Source organism: Danio aesculapii, chromosome 19 (assembly GCF_903798145.1).
Source record: "Danio aesculapii chromosome 19, fDanAes4.1, whole genome shotgun sequence".
Taxonomy (NCBI): domain Eukaryota; kingdom Metazoa; phylum Chordata; class Actinopteri; order Cypriniformes; family Danionidae; genus Danio; species Danio aesculapii.
Genome location: NC_079453.1, coordinates 19,495,119 through 19,514,067, shown reverse-complemented (window position 1 = coordinate 19,514,067; position 18,949 = coordinate 19,495,119). Strand labels below are relative to the sequence as shown.

General features: G+C 33.9%; 2 protein-coding genes across 3 annotated transcripts in view; both read left to right on the top strand.

The window, feature by feature from the left end:
* Positions 1-1,137: 1,137 nt before the first annotated feature.
* Positions 1,138-3,332, top strand: npy (neuropeptide Y). Its single transcript, XM_056479953.1, has 4 exons — positions 1,138-1,232; positions 1,446-1,633; positions 2,615-2,692; positions 2,979-3,332. The coding sequence occupies exons 2-4, from the start codon at positions 1,446-1,448 to the stop codon at positions 3,001-3,003; spliced, it is 291 nt and encodes a 96-aa protein (XP_056335928.1). The 5' UTR covers positions 1,138-1,232; the 3' UTR covers positions 3,004-3,332.
* Positions 3,333-8,555: 5,223 nt separating this feature from the next.
* pals2b (protein associated with LIN7 2, MAGUK p55 family member b) overlaps positions 8,556-18,949 on the top strand; it is a 47,627-nt gene continuing 37,233 nt past the window's right edge. The window contains exons 1-3 of one of the 2 annotated variants that reach the window (XM_056480434.1): positions 8,556-8,639; positions 14,395-14,471; positions 14,578-14,611. In XM_056480434.1, coding sequence (XP_056336409.1) covers positions 14,602-14,611 — 10 coding nt within the window. In that variant the 5' untranslated portion in view covers positions 8,556-8,639; positions 14,395-14,471; positions 14,578-14,601. The remainder of the gene's footprint in view (positions 8,640-14,394; positions 14,472-14,577; positions 14,612-18,949) is intronic. The other variant, XM_056480435.1, reaches the window with a different exon arrangement.

Genomic DNA, 18,949 nt, shown 5'->3' with positions numbered 1-18,949 from the left:
GAAAATGTTTTTACAGAACAAAGCAAAGCCATGATTTGGTACAAGATGCTTGGTTAAGCAGCTGTCTGGAACTGGATGCATTCGGTTATACTGCCAAAAATAATCCACGCAAAGCTCTGAACAGAACACACACACACACACACATACAATTTAAATAATTTTTTTCTGCCTTCTCTTGCAGTACTAAGTCTTTTATCTTATGGTTTGAGTACAATGCATGTTTTTTTTTTTTTTTTTTTTTTTTTTTTTTTTGCAGCTCTGGCAAAACTAATGCATTTTGACCCAGTTTTATGTTATGCCCGAATCGATCAAATGCTTTCCATTTCCTCTTCATTTCAAGGTGCTTCTTATCATTCATTTCATTGCACTCCAAAAAGGCACATTATTATATATGCATAGTTTTTGGTGGGTGTCCATTTTACTTTAAAAGAAAATCACTTTGTTTTATGTTCCTCCTCCTGTTCAAATTTTACATCCAAATGATAGGCTATTGCATTGTGTATTCAGTAAAAGTGTTCCGCAATAATTTAAGAAATTACAGACACCTGTAAGTCTGTGGTAGGTTTTATAAGCCTGAGACTTTTTTCATGAAAGTATTTGAAAGGTTAAACACACATTCATGTAATAACTTTATTCCTATTTTTATATATGTTGCCACTGCAAAGAACATTTGATTCAAGTGCCTCAATAAGGTTAAATGTAAACTCTTTAGTTATGAAAGAACAGCATCTGAGCTATAAAGCTTTCTTCAAGCAGTAAATTCATAAATAAAATGCAAAATACATGACGTCATACGACACTCGTTCATTTGTAAACAACATTATCAGAGTCAGAATACACGTAGACGCTATGTTTTCGGAAAGAACATCAGAAAAAGTTTGAAGTTTAAAAGGTGGAGCAGGTGGATAAAACTGACACTTTTAGATCATGACTCTTAGTTGCTTTTGTTTAATTTGAAATAGCGTCCCTCTATAACCACCCACACATTCAAATAAAGACCAAACAAGTGCGTTTTCATGCACTGATGACAGAGGATTTAATCCGTGACGCGGGCTCGCGCGCATCAAAAGAGTCGCGCGCAATTGCGCGTGGGCTCTGCTCTTTATGGCACGAGCAGTACAGGTATAAAACCAGAAGACGCACGACCCGAATGCAGAAAATCTGGGAAGTCGACACCCATAGAGCAACTGTTCCAATCAAGACCTCAAAGAATTCCAAGACCTCATTCACCGGTAAGTTTAACATTTCAAATATTATTTTACTTTGTTTGGAAACTTTATTTTATTGAAATTGCTTCAATATTTTAAGAAAGTTTTAAGATAAATTTGTAGATTTTTGCACACTATAATTTAACTGAGTTTATAGTTTATATATATATATACACAAAACTCTTTTAGAACACTAATTTGCGCATTGGCTTAAACGTTTGCTTCGTTTAATTGCAGATGAATCCAAACATGAAGATGTGGATGAGCTGGGCAGCGTGCGCGTTTCTCTTGTTCGTCTGCTTGGGAACTCTCACTGAAGGGTATCCAACAAAGCCCGACAACCCGGGAGAGGACGCACCTGCGGAGGAGCTCGCCAAGTATTATTCAGCACTAAGACACTACATCAACCTCATAACAAGGCAGAGGTAAGCTCCTCGTTTGTAATATCAGTGCAGTCTCAAATTCTTCCTCAAGTTTTTCTGTTTTCAAAATGCAGTGAATTTATTTTGAACGTAGCCCGTTCTGCTGTTTTAGCATTTTAAATGTTCTAAAGTGGCGCTGCAGCAGCTGTTGACAGGAAAGCCATTAGAGTGCAGTTTCTTTCTTTTCAGAAGCACAGTATTAATCCTTTAGATAAAACCCCACCGAGTTTCTAATTAACTGCGCCCTACGCGGCTCTTTAAACATGTTTCTCTCACGAGTTGAAACAGCAGGATGTGTTTTGTACTTACAAATATGAATTGGTGAATTTCCTTCTTTAATTAATTACCGACGATAGGAAATCAACAATTGTTTCTTTAGATGTTTAGACAGCTAGAAAGATTTCAACACGGATTTTTTTTGGAAAATTGAGAACATGGATCTCAAGTGTAACAAAATTAAGAAACCTGAAATTGTGACTTTGGTATAAAGGTGGTATGGGTATATATTTCTACATGTAATTAAGCTACAGTATTAAACTGTTAAAGGGTGGTATGGGTATATATTTCTACATGCAATTAAGCTACAGTATTATACTGTTAAAGGGAAAGTTGGAAAACATGAAAATGAACTCATTTATTCTACCTCATGAAGTTTCACAAAAAAAGATGTTATAAAAAATGCTGTTTACTGCCAGCCATATACTTCAATAGACATGTCTTCCTACTATAGAAGTAAATGGCTGCCAGCAACGCACATTCTTCAAAATATCTTCTTTTGTATTTAACAGAAGAAAGAAACTCACATAGATTTTAACATATTGAGTAAATGATTCTTATTTTTTGTGTAAATAATCTTTTTACCAGCAAAAGTCAGTAAGAGCCATACACAATAAACAGACTTACATGAGCCAAAATCTTAAAGTAATCACAAAGGATTTTTTCCTCCAGTATTATTTTGTAAGTTGACTCTTGTTCTATTTGCAGGTATGGGAAAAGGTCAAGTGCTGACACCTTAATTTCAGACCTTCTGATTGGTGAAACAGAGTCCCGCCCCCAGACCAGGTACGCTTCCTATATGACTTAAGGTTACTGGTATTATAATTTTTCATAGTGTTATATTTGTCATTCCTTACAATGACTGCTGTTCATCCTATATATCACTGTAAAAAAAATGCAGGGTTCCACACAATTCACTCATATTGTCCCGACACAAACCGATTAAGTTAACTTAACACATTTAAGTGGATTGAACATAAAAAAATAAGCAATTGTATTGTTTTAGCTAATTTTAAATAAGTAGTTTAAAGCAGAGTGTGTAATTAATATAATTTTTGCTGTTTATTCACAGATATGAGGATCATTTGGCATGGTGATCTTGTCGACTCTGTGATGTCCATGTGTTGTCCTGTTAACAATTTTGGCCACCAGATCTCATAAAACTGAAATGTTCTGCATAAACAACTCGCTGTGAAGCACCACAGTCATCATCGGGATAGTGAAAATACCGCAGAATGTTCAAATAACACATTACACCATAAAGTCTGTACAAGTACGTCAATGTGCTCTCTTTCTAGGCTCATCGAAGATTCAGTTCAACAAGGCAGTTGTACAGAGACTCACTGTGTGTATGCGTGTTGTGTCCATTGTAATCCCAATTAGCAAAGGAGAACATTAATTACTGTACAGTACAACAGTGCTAATAAAGATCACTATATTTCAAAGAGTCGTCATTGTTTGCTGTCTTTTGCTCCTGATAAAGTCATGTGAGTCAACATATCCAGAGCTTCACATAGTGTATTCTTTTATAAATCTATACACTGCTTGATACCAAGGTTAAACATTTGATTTAGATATAAAGTTTGATGCTGTTCAATGGTTTAACATAACATAAAGGCCTAGATTATGTTTTTATCAATGACATTGATTTGTTATGTGCTAAAGACATTATCATTATCAAACAACTAAAAGTTATCAAAATCTTATAATCCTATTAAATCAGACAAACCTCAGTGGCAAAATTGTTAACATATTTTGGACAAGATGGTTAGAAACAGATATATTTAGAAAAATAATAATTAATGACGTACAAAAGCATTTGCATTCATTTCGAAGGTGACGAAAATGTGACGTTGGAAGCATTAAAAATGTAAGAGCGGATCCACATCATATGCAAATGTTTGCTTTTCGTGGCTTCAATGTTTTATTGTCTTCTTCAATGTTTTATACCTTCAGTTTTGTCAGATTCTACTTGTCACGTATATCTCTTTCCCCGGTGGCCACTTTATGCCATTTACTTTGGTCTAGGTCATGTACTGTATTCCAGATGCTTCGAATTTCCTGTTTCCTGTGCGCTCTCCTCAACTTCCCTTTGTGAACACCATTTCTGTACCGTTAACATGCTGTTGTTCTCCTGCTAATATATATACAGACACTTTTTATGGTGTCAGGTAAATGGTCGATCAGGTGTGTACTGAAGAACCTGAGCAAAGGCAATAGATTGTGTTAGGTATTTTAGGATTTATAAAAAGTATAGGGTGATTCTAGAATTGCAGCTTTATTTTTATTATTATTATTTTTTTTTGCATATCCAACATAAACCTTTTGTTATATTTTATTCAAAATATGAAACAGATTTGAATATTAATACAGATGATATAAAAAATTTTTTTGTCTAAAAACAATGCTTGTATGTGTATTTAGGGAAATTTGTCTTGAAAATATTAACCTATAAAGAGTCCCACTATAATGATTTTGACTGTCTCCACCTCCTGAATCTTACATTCAGCAGTCATGATAAAATTAAATCAAAAAGGTGTTTACTAAGGCAAATATTTGAATGAAACATCTAGGGGTTGGACAATGAAACTGAATCACTAGCCAATTTAGTATTTAGCCTGGTGGCCACTCTTCATTGATTGCACATTCCACCGAGAGCAGAGTGTGAAGGTTTAACTAGCAGAGTAAAAGCACAGTTTTGCTTAAAATATTGCAATGCGCACAAACACTGTTGGTGGCATATCAGCGATCAAAAGAGAACAAATTGTTGATGCATGGCTTGCTGGGGAATCTGTGACCAAGACAGCAATTCTTTGTGATGTATCCAACATAGGCTTAGTCTCAAAATGTTGCCCTATATACATTTCTGGAGATCGTGAATTATGTAGCCAGAACTACGTATGGCTGTATTTCATCTTTAAAATGAATGCTATAGGGTGGTATGACACTGTTCCTTTTCTCACTTATCAGTTGACCGCTTATCTTGGCTTTTCTGCTGTTACCAGTTTATCCGGTAGCTCGACATGTACGTCGGCAGACTTGAGACGCAGAGTTGACCATGAAAACGGGGTTCAAGTCTGGTAAAAAAAAATGTTTCCAGAAAGCAGGTAAGATAAAAACAAAAGCTAAAAAAATAAAACAAACAAGTAAAAAGCAGGGTAAGAATGTGGTAAAATCTGGAAAAGTGATAAAAATCAGGGGGCTTTTCTTTTTCTGGATTGCTTTTTAAAAACAATTAGGTTTAAGGAAGAGGTGGGCGGGTCAATCTGTGCTTTTTAAAACATTATTTATTGGGTTTAGGGAAGGTAGAGGGTGGGGGATCGGTCGGTTGGTCAGTCAGTAAGTCGGTCAGTCGACAGCAGAGATCTGAATCAATTTTGAGATCTGAAAAAGCATACACAGTGACCTCTGGTGGATTCGCGAAAACAATAACTGCAAAAAACGAGACGTATTTGGTGCTTTCCAGAATTGTATATAGGGGTATGTAATCAGAAAGAGCCTGGGTTGGATGTATCAAGAGCCATGGTCTCCAGGGGAATGTCAGCAGTAACTGTGGATGAAAGAGGAATCTTTCTGAAAGGGATGTCTGGGTGCTAACCCAGATTGTATCTAAAAAGCATTAAACCACAGCTCCCCAGCTCACTGCAGAATTAAATGTGCACCTCAACTCCACCAAAAATGTTAGTCAGAAGCTCCACAGGACCAATTTACATGGCCGGGCTGCTATAGCCAAACCTTTGGTCACCCTTGCCATTGCCAAACATGCGTTTCAATGGTGCAAAAATCAGCTTTTGCTGTGGACAATGTGAAACATGTATTGTTCTCTGATGAGTCCACCTATACTGTCTTTCCCACTGTCTTTTTCCGGGAGAGTTACAGTGGGGAGAAGCCCAAAAGAAGTGTACCACCCAGACTGTTGTATGCTCGGAGTGAAAGACGGGGGTGGATCAATGATGGTTTGGGCTGCAATATCATGGCATTGCCAATATAGGCCCAATACTTGTGCTAGATGGGTGCATCACTGCCATGGACCAGAATAAATATTACTGAGCCACTTTGGGGTGTTTTGAAGGAGTGATTGAGGAAATGTTTTCCTCCACCAGCAACATGTAGGGACCTGACTACTATTCCTCAAGAAGAATGGCTTAAAATCCATCCGGTCACTGTGCAGGACTTGTATCTGTCATTCCCAAGACAATGTAATAGTGTACTGGCCTCAAAAGGAGGCCCTACACCAGGCATGGGCAAACTCGATCCTGGAGGGCCGGTGTCCCTGCATAGTTTTGCACCAACCCTAATCAAACACACCTGCTTGTAGCTTTCTAGTGATCTTGAAGACACTAATTAGGGTGTTCAGGTGTGTTTGATTAGTGTTGGAGCAAAAGTCTGCAGGGACACCGGCCCTCCAGGATCGAGTTTGCCCATGCCTGCCCTACACCATACTAATAAACTTATGTGGTCTAAAACCAGGCATTTTAGTTTCATTGTCCAACCCTTGTATTTTCTGTACTATTTGTAACTTCAGTAATAATAAAAATACATTTTGTGTTTGTCCTTATGACCTGGTCAACTCTGTTAAATCAGTTATTTAGAAAGGCATAACAATCTGTAAAGCACTTATAGAAAAAGCATGTGACATGTTTCAAGTGATGTCACTTCATCTGGGGGGAAACTCTGGAAGGCATTGAGGCATGTTATTATTCATCTCTCATTAATTTGTACAAAATGTGTAGGATATTTTTCAACTCTGGTAATATATCAGTAAATTTCTGGTTCGCTTTTTTTTTTAAAAACAACAATATAATTAAACTGCATCTTTTTTAGACATGCCATGTGGTGTCTGGTTTGAGCTTAGCATCTAAAGCTAATTCAGTGAAATGGTTGAAAAATGTCAACTCTGTTAGTAGTGTTTTTAAAAATGTATATTTTAAATAATTTTACATTAATGCATTAATTGTACTGTAAATAAATAATAAATTATTGTATAGGAAAATGAATGAAAAATGCTTGAACATATTCTGACATGCAGTATTACTATCCGTGGTATTGTATTTCACATATTAGATAACAGGGATGTATGATGTTTAGAGAAATACATTCTATATATTGACATTTTGTCAATCAGATCTAATAAGTGAAAAGCCACAAGGAGTTTTTAGGACTGGCCCACCATCAAAATCAATCCTAGCACATGGAAATGCTTGTGCCAGCTGTCAACTATTTCTCTTTAATTAAATATTTATTTTTGTAGCTTAAGTTACTGGTAAAAATGTTTACCTTATATACTTGATGAATACTAGCATTTCTGAAAACATCATATGAGTTGGCGCAATTTTCAGATTGCAAACGCTGTGTTGTAATTATATAATTACCATGTAATCTTATCTACTGTGATATTTTTTATTTGAACTGCTCTTGATAATTGTTTTTTAGGGTCTTGGAGATGGTCAGTTCGCGATAAACTGTCCACACACAAACTGCTAGTGCAAGTCTATGTCATATAACAATAGTATTGATAGTGGTTTAATTTACATTATTAATTTACAACTATCTTGCAAATGCTTTCATCAGAAGTGAATTAAAAATGAGGAAAGAAATCAAAGCAACAGAAGAACAAAAATATGTACATAATATTATAATTCCTAGTTGTTTTAATCCAGTAGCTTATGCAAAGTAGATCAGAATAAGTTTACAAAAAAAAAAAGAATAGAAAATAGAGAGGCAATCCTTGGTGTTAGATCAAAGTAGTTTTACTTTAAGTATTTAAAGAAAATGGAATAGATACAAGTATTAGATTTTGCATATAGTAATATTATTGTTTTTAAAATATACACGTACGAATTTTTCATGCAATGTCAGTTGTGATCATTTATTTTAGGGTTCTGTCTGTTAGCATTACACGTTTTTTGAAGCTTACTGAGAAATTTGAATCTCATACACTTGTTGATTGCAAGAGATACCTTTCCAGTTGTAATAAAACATTTATAATATATAAATAAAATAGGCTGAGTACTTTGTCCATAAAAATAAACAGCCTCCTGTGTCCATAATGCTTTAACTGACACAAACCCTTATTTAACTGACACCTTCACCAGAACATGCTAGACATTTTGTAGAAAGCGCGCCCTCTTGTGTTTGTATCTTGCTTGTTCATTTTCATAAAGCTCTCCCATTTAGTTTTGCTCATTTTATGTTGCCTGCTTTTACGAATTATTAAAAATCATACACGGTACTGTAGAACTTTTCATACCAACTTCCTCATAAAAATCAGAAGAGACATAAAATGAGCTCGGTAGCATTCAATTTGCTTGTTAAATACAATGCAAATTTTGTGAGGGCATGGGGGTAGAACAAAACAAACAAAAGTACTAGCATTTTTCTTTTGTTCAGCCGTGAGAGTTTAATCAATTGGGTAATGTGATTTTTAATATAACAAACAATGTTTATCCTCAAAGATAAACTTTATGTGTTCGCGTTTAATAAACAACACACCCACACGCATCCCTCGACCTTCACAGTCCATTGTTAAAAAGTATTAATCTGCCACGAGAGGGCGAGGCGTAAATCCAGCGCGCGTTCTGATTGGTCCTACTCGCATTAACGTCACTTAAAAGGCGAGACTTATCGTTTGATTGGCATTGTGTGTGTCCGAATAGTTAGCCACGGGACCCACGACTACCGAAAGCTTTGAATATCTGACCGGGACGACTGGAGCGGACTCGAGACAACCCAGGTGAGCGCAGAGATCATATCATTTGCAAAGTAATTCGGAGCAAGTTATGTTTCATTTAAAAGTGCAAATGTTTGTGCTGGGGGAATCCACTTTTGGGTTGAAATGACTTTGCTTTCGGAAGTCCAGCCCCCAGCTGTCCATTTTTAGTGTGCGTGAATTGTATGTGCACGCGCAATGTGTGCGAGTGTTTGGATGGCACCAGGTTCGGTCACTGATGCAGGATCAGTCACTTATGAAAGAGTCTGTCCTCATCTGTCCAGTGTCCTGTCACAAGGTTCAGGTGATACAAGTTACGCTTGCGCTTTGAATAAATAACAAAAATGGCCGCGCTCGTGAAAAGAATATTGTTAGCAAATACATATTATAGTTATTAATTGATAGAAATAGATTTAGTTCGCCTTGCTCTGCTGATAATGATTTGTTTCTAATTGTCGTACCGGGTCGAACGTCCCGCTCTGCAGTTTTGATGAAGCGGAGCTTGAACAAAAATGTCCTTTGGGAATTTAAAACATGATTAAATTGGCAAATGTCGTGCAACTTGTTCATTAATTAGTCATAATCGAATACATCAGCAATTGTTTCCTCAGTTTTGTCCGTGTATGTCAAACAACTGTAGAAAGGGGACGCGGTGGATGCCCTTGCGTATTTATTCTTCAGTCGGCCCCAAGTGTGTTATTGTAAAAGCAGCTGACAGTTGAAAATTGTTATACAGTGCAATAAATAAACACATGAATAAACAAACAGTTGCTTATTTGTGAGGTCTGTTGAATACTATGGCTTTAAAATATCTCGTTTAGTTCTACGCCGTGTCCTCCCACTCGAACCCTGGACATCTGCCCGTGTAAACATTTCCTTGGGAGGTGACCGGGGAATCCCTTTACGTCATTACGCAAAAGATTTGGGGTTCCGAAAGGGCGTGGCTTCAGTTAATTGCTGATGCGAGGAAAGTTTAGATTGGAACTCTAATCTTTGTCTCATAATTTTTATTAAATTGACCCGTTTAATTAAATACTTATTGCATTATACTCCCCATAAATTCCATTCATTTGATCTTGACAAATGATTGTTGCAGAATTGAGTGTTTTAGCTTTTCGTTTTTGTTATTTTTAACACTCAAAGTCAGCAGCATATAATGAAATAAATTGTACATTCACAAATGAAAACATACCATTTATATAAGTTTATCCTAACCGTTTTTTATCAGAATAAATAAAGAGCATAGACCCAATATCAAATGTCAACAATGGCAAAAAAACAAAAAACAAAAACAAATCTGGCATTTGATTTTATGCCTAAATTTTCTAAAAATGTTTTACTTTAATTGTAACTTTTAGTTGATATTTTTTCCTCACAAATCTTTTGTACACTTGTTATAACCTTTACCCATAAATCAACAGGAAAAAATGAGGCCTAAATAACACAAATAAAAATGATAGATGCTCATTTTTAATTGAATGATCTTTGACTTAACATGGTGATACCATGATGAATTGTTATTGCTATTACATTATTTGTTTTGCTGTAACACTTGGCACAATCAGTGTAATCCTCTTATTTGCAGGGCACTTCATCATGCAAACTGACCTACATACTCATGCCAGTGTGTATGCGCGCGCGTGTGTGTGAGTGTTTCAATGTGTGTTTGCAGGGCAATGTTCTGTGCTCTTTGTTGAGAGAGATGAGTGTGTGTGCGCTCCATCAAGTTCACTAATTATCAAGCATTTCTTGAGATGTTACCAGTGCAGACTGTGGGAATGGCCTGTTTCCAGTCTGTCTTTTCACAGAGACATTCATAATAGCTGGTGCATGCAAAATTGAATTGATGCATATTTGATTATAAATTTGGTTGTGCTTTATTTTTTATTTTTGGTGCAATAGTTTGGATGCTCAGAATATTTCAGACACACTTTGACTTTAGTTTATGTTAACAAAATTGAAGAAATGCACAGAGATGCACTGAAGCTCGCAAAAGTGCACAATCCCTTGAGAATCCAACCTAATTCAACATGTATGTTGGTCGCACTATTTTTATCGGTCATGTAAAATTCATAGCACTCTCTCCAGCTTGAAGTGCAAGGGTCCACAAATGTTCTTTTGTCTTCTTACTTGTCTGGGAGTCAAATTCTTGGATGTTCTCTCTGACATCAGTCCCATGTTTACACTATAAAATTATTTTTTGCAAAGAGTATTGCAGTTTTTTTTTTTTTTTTTTTTTTTTTTTCTTACAAGAAAATGCAATTTCAGTCGTATTACCTATACTTCAGGATTGCACTTTAATAGATTTTTTTTTTAATTGTAAATTCTTTATAATTAATTTACAAATTTACAATTTATGTGTATAAACTGTTGCAATTTTCTTTCAGTATAGGCTGAGAAATATTTTTCATGGCTCATCACACCAATTAAATATGTAGAAGTCTGGATTTGAGCCCAATTATGAATGAATTTGACAATTGAAATTGAGTATTTTTACACAGTATTGTACACTCGATGTCAAGTGTAATGTGAAAGATTTAAAAAATAAGTCACATACATTAAGATGTCTAGACATTATTAAATATTTCCAATCCCCCCCAAAATGTACTGGTTAAGGACTTGGACTCAACCTACATACACTGCTCAGCCTAACTGAGTACACCCCATTTTGAAAATAAATATTTTTGATCTATTTCTCAATGTATTTTGGTGGATTTAAACAGATTTATTAAACCAATAAAGATAGATATATCTTTATTCAAATAATATTTTAGTCACCAAACATATTTAAAAACTAATAGATAATACAATGAAGTTCAAGCAAAATATAGCAAAAAATATACAACCTACAAAATTTTTTTTTTTTTTTTTTTTTTTTTCTCCTTTTTGAATTTGTATTTAATATTTTTCTATAACATACAAATTTGGGTGTACTAGTTTTTGGACCGTTATCGTAAGTTATTTTGTTATAATATCTAATATTTTTATAAAAATATAATTAAATACTTTAAATGTCAGCATAGCAAAAATGTTTTCTTGTATTCAGTTATTAATTAGAGATAGAGTTGATATAATCAGATATACAGTTGAAATCAGAATTATTAACCCCCTTTGGGGTTCATTTTCTTTTCGGCTTAGTCCCTTTATTAATCTGGGGTCCCCACAGCGGAATGAACCACCAACTTATCCAGCACATGTTTTACGCAGCGGATGCCCTTCCAGCCGCAACCCATCTCTGGGAAACATCCATACACACTCACTCACACACTACAGAAAATTTAGCCTTCCCAATTCACCTGTACCACATGTCTTTGGACTGTGGGGGAAACCGGAGCACCACATGAAACTCCACACAGAAATGCCAACTGACCCAGCCGAGGCTCAAACTAGCGACCTTCTTGCTGTGAGGCAACAGCACTACCTACTGCGCCACTGCGTTGCCCTGATGTTTAACAGAGCAAAGAAATTTTCACAGTATGTCTGATAATATTTTTTCTTTTGGAGAAAATAATTTTTCTTCTTTTTGTTTTATTTCGTCTGGAATAAAAGCAGCTTTTAATTTTTTAAAAACCATTTTAAGGTCAAAATTATTAGCCTCTTTAAGCTTTTTTTTTCTACAGAACAAACCATCGTTATACAATAACTTGCCTAATTACTCTAACCTGCCTAGTTAACTTGATTAACCTAGTTGACCCTTGTAAATGTCACTTTAAGCTGTATAGAAGTGTCTTAAAAATATCTAGTAAAATAATATTTACTGTCATCATGGCAAAGATAAAATAAATCAGTTATTAGAAATGGGTTATTAAAACTATGTTTAGAAATGTGCTGAAAAAAATCTTCTCTCTATTTAACAGAAATTGGGGAAAAAAATAAACAGCGGGGCTAATAATTCAGGGGGGCTAATAATTCAGGGGGGCTAAAAATTCTTACTTCAACTGTAAATTCTGCTTTAAATTGTCTTAAACAGTAAATGTTTTTGGTACTTTTAGGCCTATTTTAAACTGTCACACACTGATATTTTTATTTTTTTTATTTCTTTTTAAACCTGATCCATAACATTAAAAATGCAATCTACTCCACATTATTGCAGTGCTATGGTCTTATGTTTATTTAATTGAGCTAAGAGATAACACAAAGTTCATGAAACTTCATCAATCTTATGAACTTTATGAACATTTGATTGCAGCTTAAATATAAAATGTGCTTAACTTTAATAAACAGATTATTGAGCTGTAGCTATAAAAATCTAAAATACAATCTAAAATTCAACAAACATGAAACAGATATGAAATGTAAAGGGACCTTTATTTTGAAATCTCTGCACTTTACCATTGCTGTCTGCTCATATACAAAAATATTACAATATAAACATTTAATATAAAAAAGTAAATATTGTCCCAATCCATCAGTTAATTAAAACGTTAATCGCCAAAATTGCATTCGAAAAATGTATTGAAACTACGAGCCTGAAGAACATTGAAATGTGCATTGCTGATATTTATGTAATGAAATCATAGTTTATGGAAGATTAATAGATAATAGATTTACTAGATTTTTCCTCAGAAATCCACATCCAAATTTACGTATTAATACAAAAATTCCACAGATTATTGTCTATTTATTTACATATTCAAATTTGTGTAAAATATTTATTCACTAACATAATTGAATAATACACAAATGTTTAGATGATTTATGCACAATACTATTTTTCTTTTAGTGGGTGTATGTGTTTAATGGATCTTTTACAAACAAGTGAATTTGAATTATAAAACTTAAGTAAAAGTTAATAAGATATATTGTTTTTTTTAGTTTCTTTTCTTAAAATCATTCAGCATAATACTGCAGATTTATTATTATTATTATTATTATTATTATTATTATTATTATTATTATTATTATTATTATCATTTGTTTTTATTATTATTTGTAATAGTAGTAGTAGTAGTAGTAGTAGTAGTAGTAGTAGTATTTTTACAAAATTCTGTACAAAAATAGCAAATTTAGTCTTCAGGTTCTGTCACTCCCTGCTTATCAGTCTTAAACATACCACATAACTAGGGCAAACACATAACAGAATATGCATACATTTTTTGCTATTTCTGCAGAGAATTTTGTTAAAAATCTGCGGATTTATGCGCAATGATTTTGGGAGTATCGTAACAACCTAAATATATGAAATAAAAAATAATACCTTTTTAACTTTTTATTTAATGTTTACAATGTAAATCAAATTAGATCCACTTTATTTGGTAAGCAAAGCAAGTCTCTCATATAATATATCTACTAAAAGACAGAAAATATTACTTTATAAACTGTATTGTAAATAATTCATATGAACATTTTCATATTAGTCAATAATAATTCTGAAATTTATTTAAAAACTGAATAAATATAAATGAACACACATTTACTCAAGTAAATAACCAGAATCAACGATGGGTTAAAATTCTGTGGAAATCTGCAGAATTCTGCGCTCGCAGATTCCGTGTAGGCCTACACATAACCAATAAATAATCATAATTGCTTCATAAAGAATTCATTTTTTAAGACTTTAAGATGTGCATGAAGCTAAATCAAAGTGGATTTAGTTTAACACAACAATCCAACCAAATGCCTTCTGACCTCAAGTGACAGTTCACACAATGACCCCGCTGTGTCAGGATCAGGGCTGTGACAGTCTCCGTCGCAACCCAAGAGGAGAGCTGTGTGTAAGTGTGTGTGTGTTTGTGATGATGATTAGTGTTAAATGGTCTTTCTCTCTCTCTCTCTAAAGATTGGACACTGGTTTGGAGCAGTGGACGAGAAGCTTGTAGTAGCTTGGGGAGGGAGCGGGAACAGCATCGGCCACAAGTAAGTTTGATGTGTAATTGTGGTTGAAAGAATGCGTGTGTTTATCATTCCAGTGTCACTTTAAGTATGAAGAACTTTGTTAGTGAATGTGCCATTGTCTTCACAGCTGGAATCTCACTGATCAACAGCCATGATCACAGGTAGAGACTGAGTGTACTCATCTGGCCTGCAATGTAGGCCTGCTAACTGATCAATTGATAGAGTATGTAAACTTAGTTTATATATAATTAAATAATAATAATTAAAAACCTGAGCGGACTATTATTTAGAGCACAACGTCACAAGCTCAGATTTGGTTGACCAATCAGAGGAAAAAGAGCAATTCAGCACCTCCTACATGTGCATAATGAATTTTAAAGTCGCTTATTCGTTTTCCTACCCTAAACCAAAAAACAAAATTTGTTTAAAGTTAATATAAAGACTTGTTAGAGTTTAATCTTCACTTCAGTTTGAAGATTTAGAAGATTTTCATGTAATGCTTTTAGTGTTGAGAATAGCACCTTGCAGAAGCACCCATGCTTTGGGTGTTGTCAGCTTAATTAGCAAAACTGCAGATAGTTGCTTTGATCAGTGAGCAAATCAATCAATCTCAATCAACTGTATTTGTAAGTTTCTTTTAGTTTATTTAGGAAAACTTTATCTAAAACTAAGAGACTTCGAAATGTAAGACGCATAATAGACATACATGATATTATCAGACTTTTGAGTTTAAGTTAAATAAAAATACAAAGGTATTTATACTTTTCTTTTATAAAATCTTGTTGGACCAACTCAATTTCGTTTAATTGTGTAAATATTATTCAGTCACCTTAGAATTATGAGGTTCTTGCTGACATTTTTGTCAAAATTGAGTTATTCACATATTCTTTTTATATGACAACTTATTTACATTATATGATTTTTTTGTATGAGTTGTTTACATTAAGACAAACAAATAGGGTTTTTCAAAGTTGAGCTCTAGCTTGGCTCTATAGGGTTCTTTCTGTGAGCCAATAGGCATTTTTAATGCACGCACGAGGACCAATCAGGATCAGCTTTCTTTGTCATTTCACCGGACTGCTCCATTGACAGCGGGAAACACCAGAAAGACAAAATCACACAAAGTCAGAGTCAGCTAATTAATTCCGCACCACACAAAATTGAGATGTGTGCAAATGTTATGATTTAGATGCATTTCTTGACATTGAGATTCATTCCTTCATTTTCTTTTCGGCTTAGTCCCTTTTATTAATCTGGGGTCACCACAGTGGAATGAACTGCCAACTTATCCAGCATATGTTTTATGCAGCGGATGCCCTTCCAGCTGCAACCCATCACTGGGAAACACCCATACACACTCATTCACACAAATACACGATGGAAAATTTACCTTTACAGCATGTCTTTCGACTTGCGGGGGAAACCCACACCAACACGGAGAGAACATGCAAACTCCACACAGAAATGCCAACTGACCCAGCCGAGGTTCGAATCAGCGACCTTCTTGCTGTGAGGCAGTCATGCTACCCATTGCGTTACCGCGTCACCGACATTAAGATGAAATGTTAAATTTTACATTGTTGAAAAACGATGGATGTATGATTAAAAAAATATTTATTAAATGTGAAATATATTTATTTGTTTACATATAGTCAGTGAAACACTTTTCAGTGTTTATTAAACTCACTTGGTCATCGTCTGTTTCTTTTAAAGTCTTTAAATATAATATTAAGCCTTGAAGGGCAAATACTTAATTTAATTCATTGGGCATATAATACAATAAACATAATTTATATAAAGCATAACATTTTATAAATATTAACATATAAATTAGATAAAATTAACAGCTGCACTGGAAAAAATATTTAGCACAGCCTTGTATGCTTAATTTGAACAAGAAAAAATATTCATCCTAAAACATTAAATAAATGTTATAGAGAGCAAAAATTTTACTTTTTCAAGCATCAACATATTGTTATAACACCAACTTATATATTTTTTGATTGTATTTCTTGAAAAATCTATGCTTCAATTAATGATCTGCCAGATAGAACCCTATAATTCCAAGTGGAAAATGACTTTTCAGAATTAGAAGGTTCTATCTGCATTTACAGTGTTTTTTTTTACTCCAATTTGCAAATGTAAGAGAACTTTGAAAATTTACATTTAGAGAACCCTTAGGGTCTCTGTCATGTTAATGTATGAAAGACAGCTGTTACACACATATTGTTTATATGGAATGCAAAAACTTTGAAGCTCAATATCTCAAAATCATTTAGAACGCAAATAGAACCTTATAATTCTAAGGTGACGATTTAAAATATATTTTTTTAGTTGGTGCTAATTTATTTAAAACTAATTTATTGGATGTAAATCCTGCACTCAATTAAATTGAGTTCATCCAATGAGTTATTTTTTTAAATGTAAAGTTCCTTTAATGTATTCGATTTGTGTACACTGCAAAAAAATCTGTAATTTTAATTTTTTTTACTGTTTACTGTAGAACAACAAACGCTAAATTACAGAAATGTAACATGTAACAGCTGTTATTTTACATTTGTTTTACAATGTTGTTATTTTAGAACATAAAGATAAATAAAAGAAAAATGCTTAAGTAAAAAAAGCTTTTTAAAAATATTTGATTTTAGTAATGCTTATTCATAAACCCCCCGAATGTCAGTACAAAATGCACTCATGTTGTTTACCATTACTTGCTGGTCAGATAAGTCCTCACAGTCTTTCTTTAAAGATTACAATCTAGCAATTTTGTGTTTGTATTGCTAACATTTACTAAATATACTTACATTTATTGTGGAATCAAAGACTTAATTTAAGTTTAAATATGTTGGTCTGTTTACATCTATGGGACAAGGTAGGTTCAGAATGCTGCTTTAAGGTATTTTTCTATTGGTTTACACAATGGTACTTCAGATTTACAAAGGCTCTCAATGCTTAGCATGTAAGCTAATACCTTACAAAGATAATGGGCTTTTGCTGTGACTCCAGATTCTACCTAAAAGCTCATGATGATTTGCATGTTCATAGGCTGTCGCTGTTCATGGGTAATTTATTAACTCATTGTCTCTCGGTTACTACTTTTGGAATTAATTTGTCATATTTATGTGTAAAATTAACCAATATTGCTCCAAAATCAAACAAAAAGAGCCTAGGGGTAGCTTAAATATGTGTCAGTGTTCTTTTGGGTAAGGGATTCATTAGAATAAACAGACAAAATCCATCCAAGGCACTTGAAAAATGTGGAAAAAATATATTCACATATATATATATATATATATATATATATATATATATATATATATATATATATATATATATATATATATATATATATATATATATATATATATATATATATATATATATATATATATATATATATATATATATATATATATATATATATATATATATATATATATATATATATTCACATGGCTAATTCTTAAAAAACCTACGTGTTTCGGCAAAGAACTGCCTTCATCAGGGTAACAGTATTGCTATTTGTTGCCAACTGACTAATGCTAAAGGTGTAGATGGCAGTTAATTTAGCCTGTAAAATATCAGCCACTGTGCTCTTTTAAATGCATCATTTATAGCACATGTGCAGTCAACATATGGACTCTTACTGGAAGTATCTCACGCCCTAGGCATTTTTCGTCACCTTTTTTTTTTTTTTAATCCCCGCCTCTACAGTGAGTCATTTCCACACCTGATGCATGAACCTGCCTTTTCAGCCTTGCTTCAACAAGCTCATAATGCATTCTCTAATCTACGACGGTTGTATTGAGATTAAAATCCGGCTCAGATTTACAGAAGAGGCAGTGGGGGGAGGAATGGAGGGAGTTGTGGGGGAGGGGCGGCTGGATTAGGGACAGATCGGATCCTCTTACGGCACAGCTGTGCAAGATAGTGACTGGCATTGCTGGGTACTTCTATAAACTGACCTCAGATCAGGCTGCGCTGCTGTCTCAGTATTAATCTGAAACTATACTTATTTTAGGTCCGGTCATTTGGATGAGCTAGGAGTATTAAAACTCTTCTGAATGTGCTTTTTTCCTAATCTGGACAGTCTCTGCTAATTATACATTTTGTATATTATTGTGGACAGATTTATTAAATTGCTCAAAATCAAACAAAAAGTGCTCAGGGGTTGCTTAAATAATGTGTCGGTGCTCTTTGGGCAAGGTATTCTTCAGAATAAACAGCAAACATCCATCCAAGGCACTCGAAAAATGGAAAAAGTATTAAAAAGCCTTTATTCACATGACTAATCCTTAAAAAACCTATGCGTTTTCCTTGCTCTGTTAAATATCATTGGGGAAATATTTAAAAAGAAAAAAAATCTAAAAGGGGGTTTAATAATTCTGACTTCAACTGTACATATTTTTTTTTATTTCGTTTTTTTCCCCCTCTATCAATGCTGAATTAACGATGATTGTTGAGTTGACCTTGTTTAATATATTATTTTAGTGTTGTTT

What these genes read in the sequence shown, in the direction of transcription:
- npy (XM_056479953.1), top strand. Translation starts at nt 1,446, where the DNA reads ATGAATCCAAACATGAAGATGTGGATGAGCTGGGCAGCGTGCGCGTTT. An exon ending in AACCTCATAACAAGGCAGAG is followed by an intron (nt 1,634 to 2,614) that starts GTAAGCTCCTCG and finishes TTCTATTTGCAG; the next exon opens with GTATGGGAAAAGGTCAAGTG. An exon ending in GAGTCCCGCCCCCAGACCAG is followed by an intron (nt 2,693 to 2,978) that starts GTACGCTTCCTA and finishes GTTTATTCACAG; the next exon opens with ATATGAGGATCATTTGGCAT.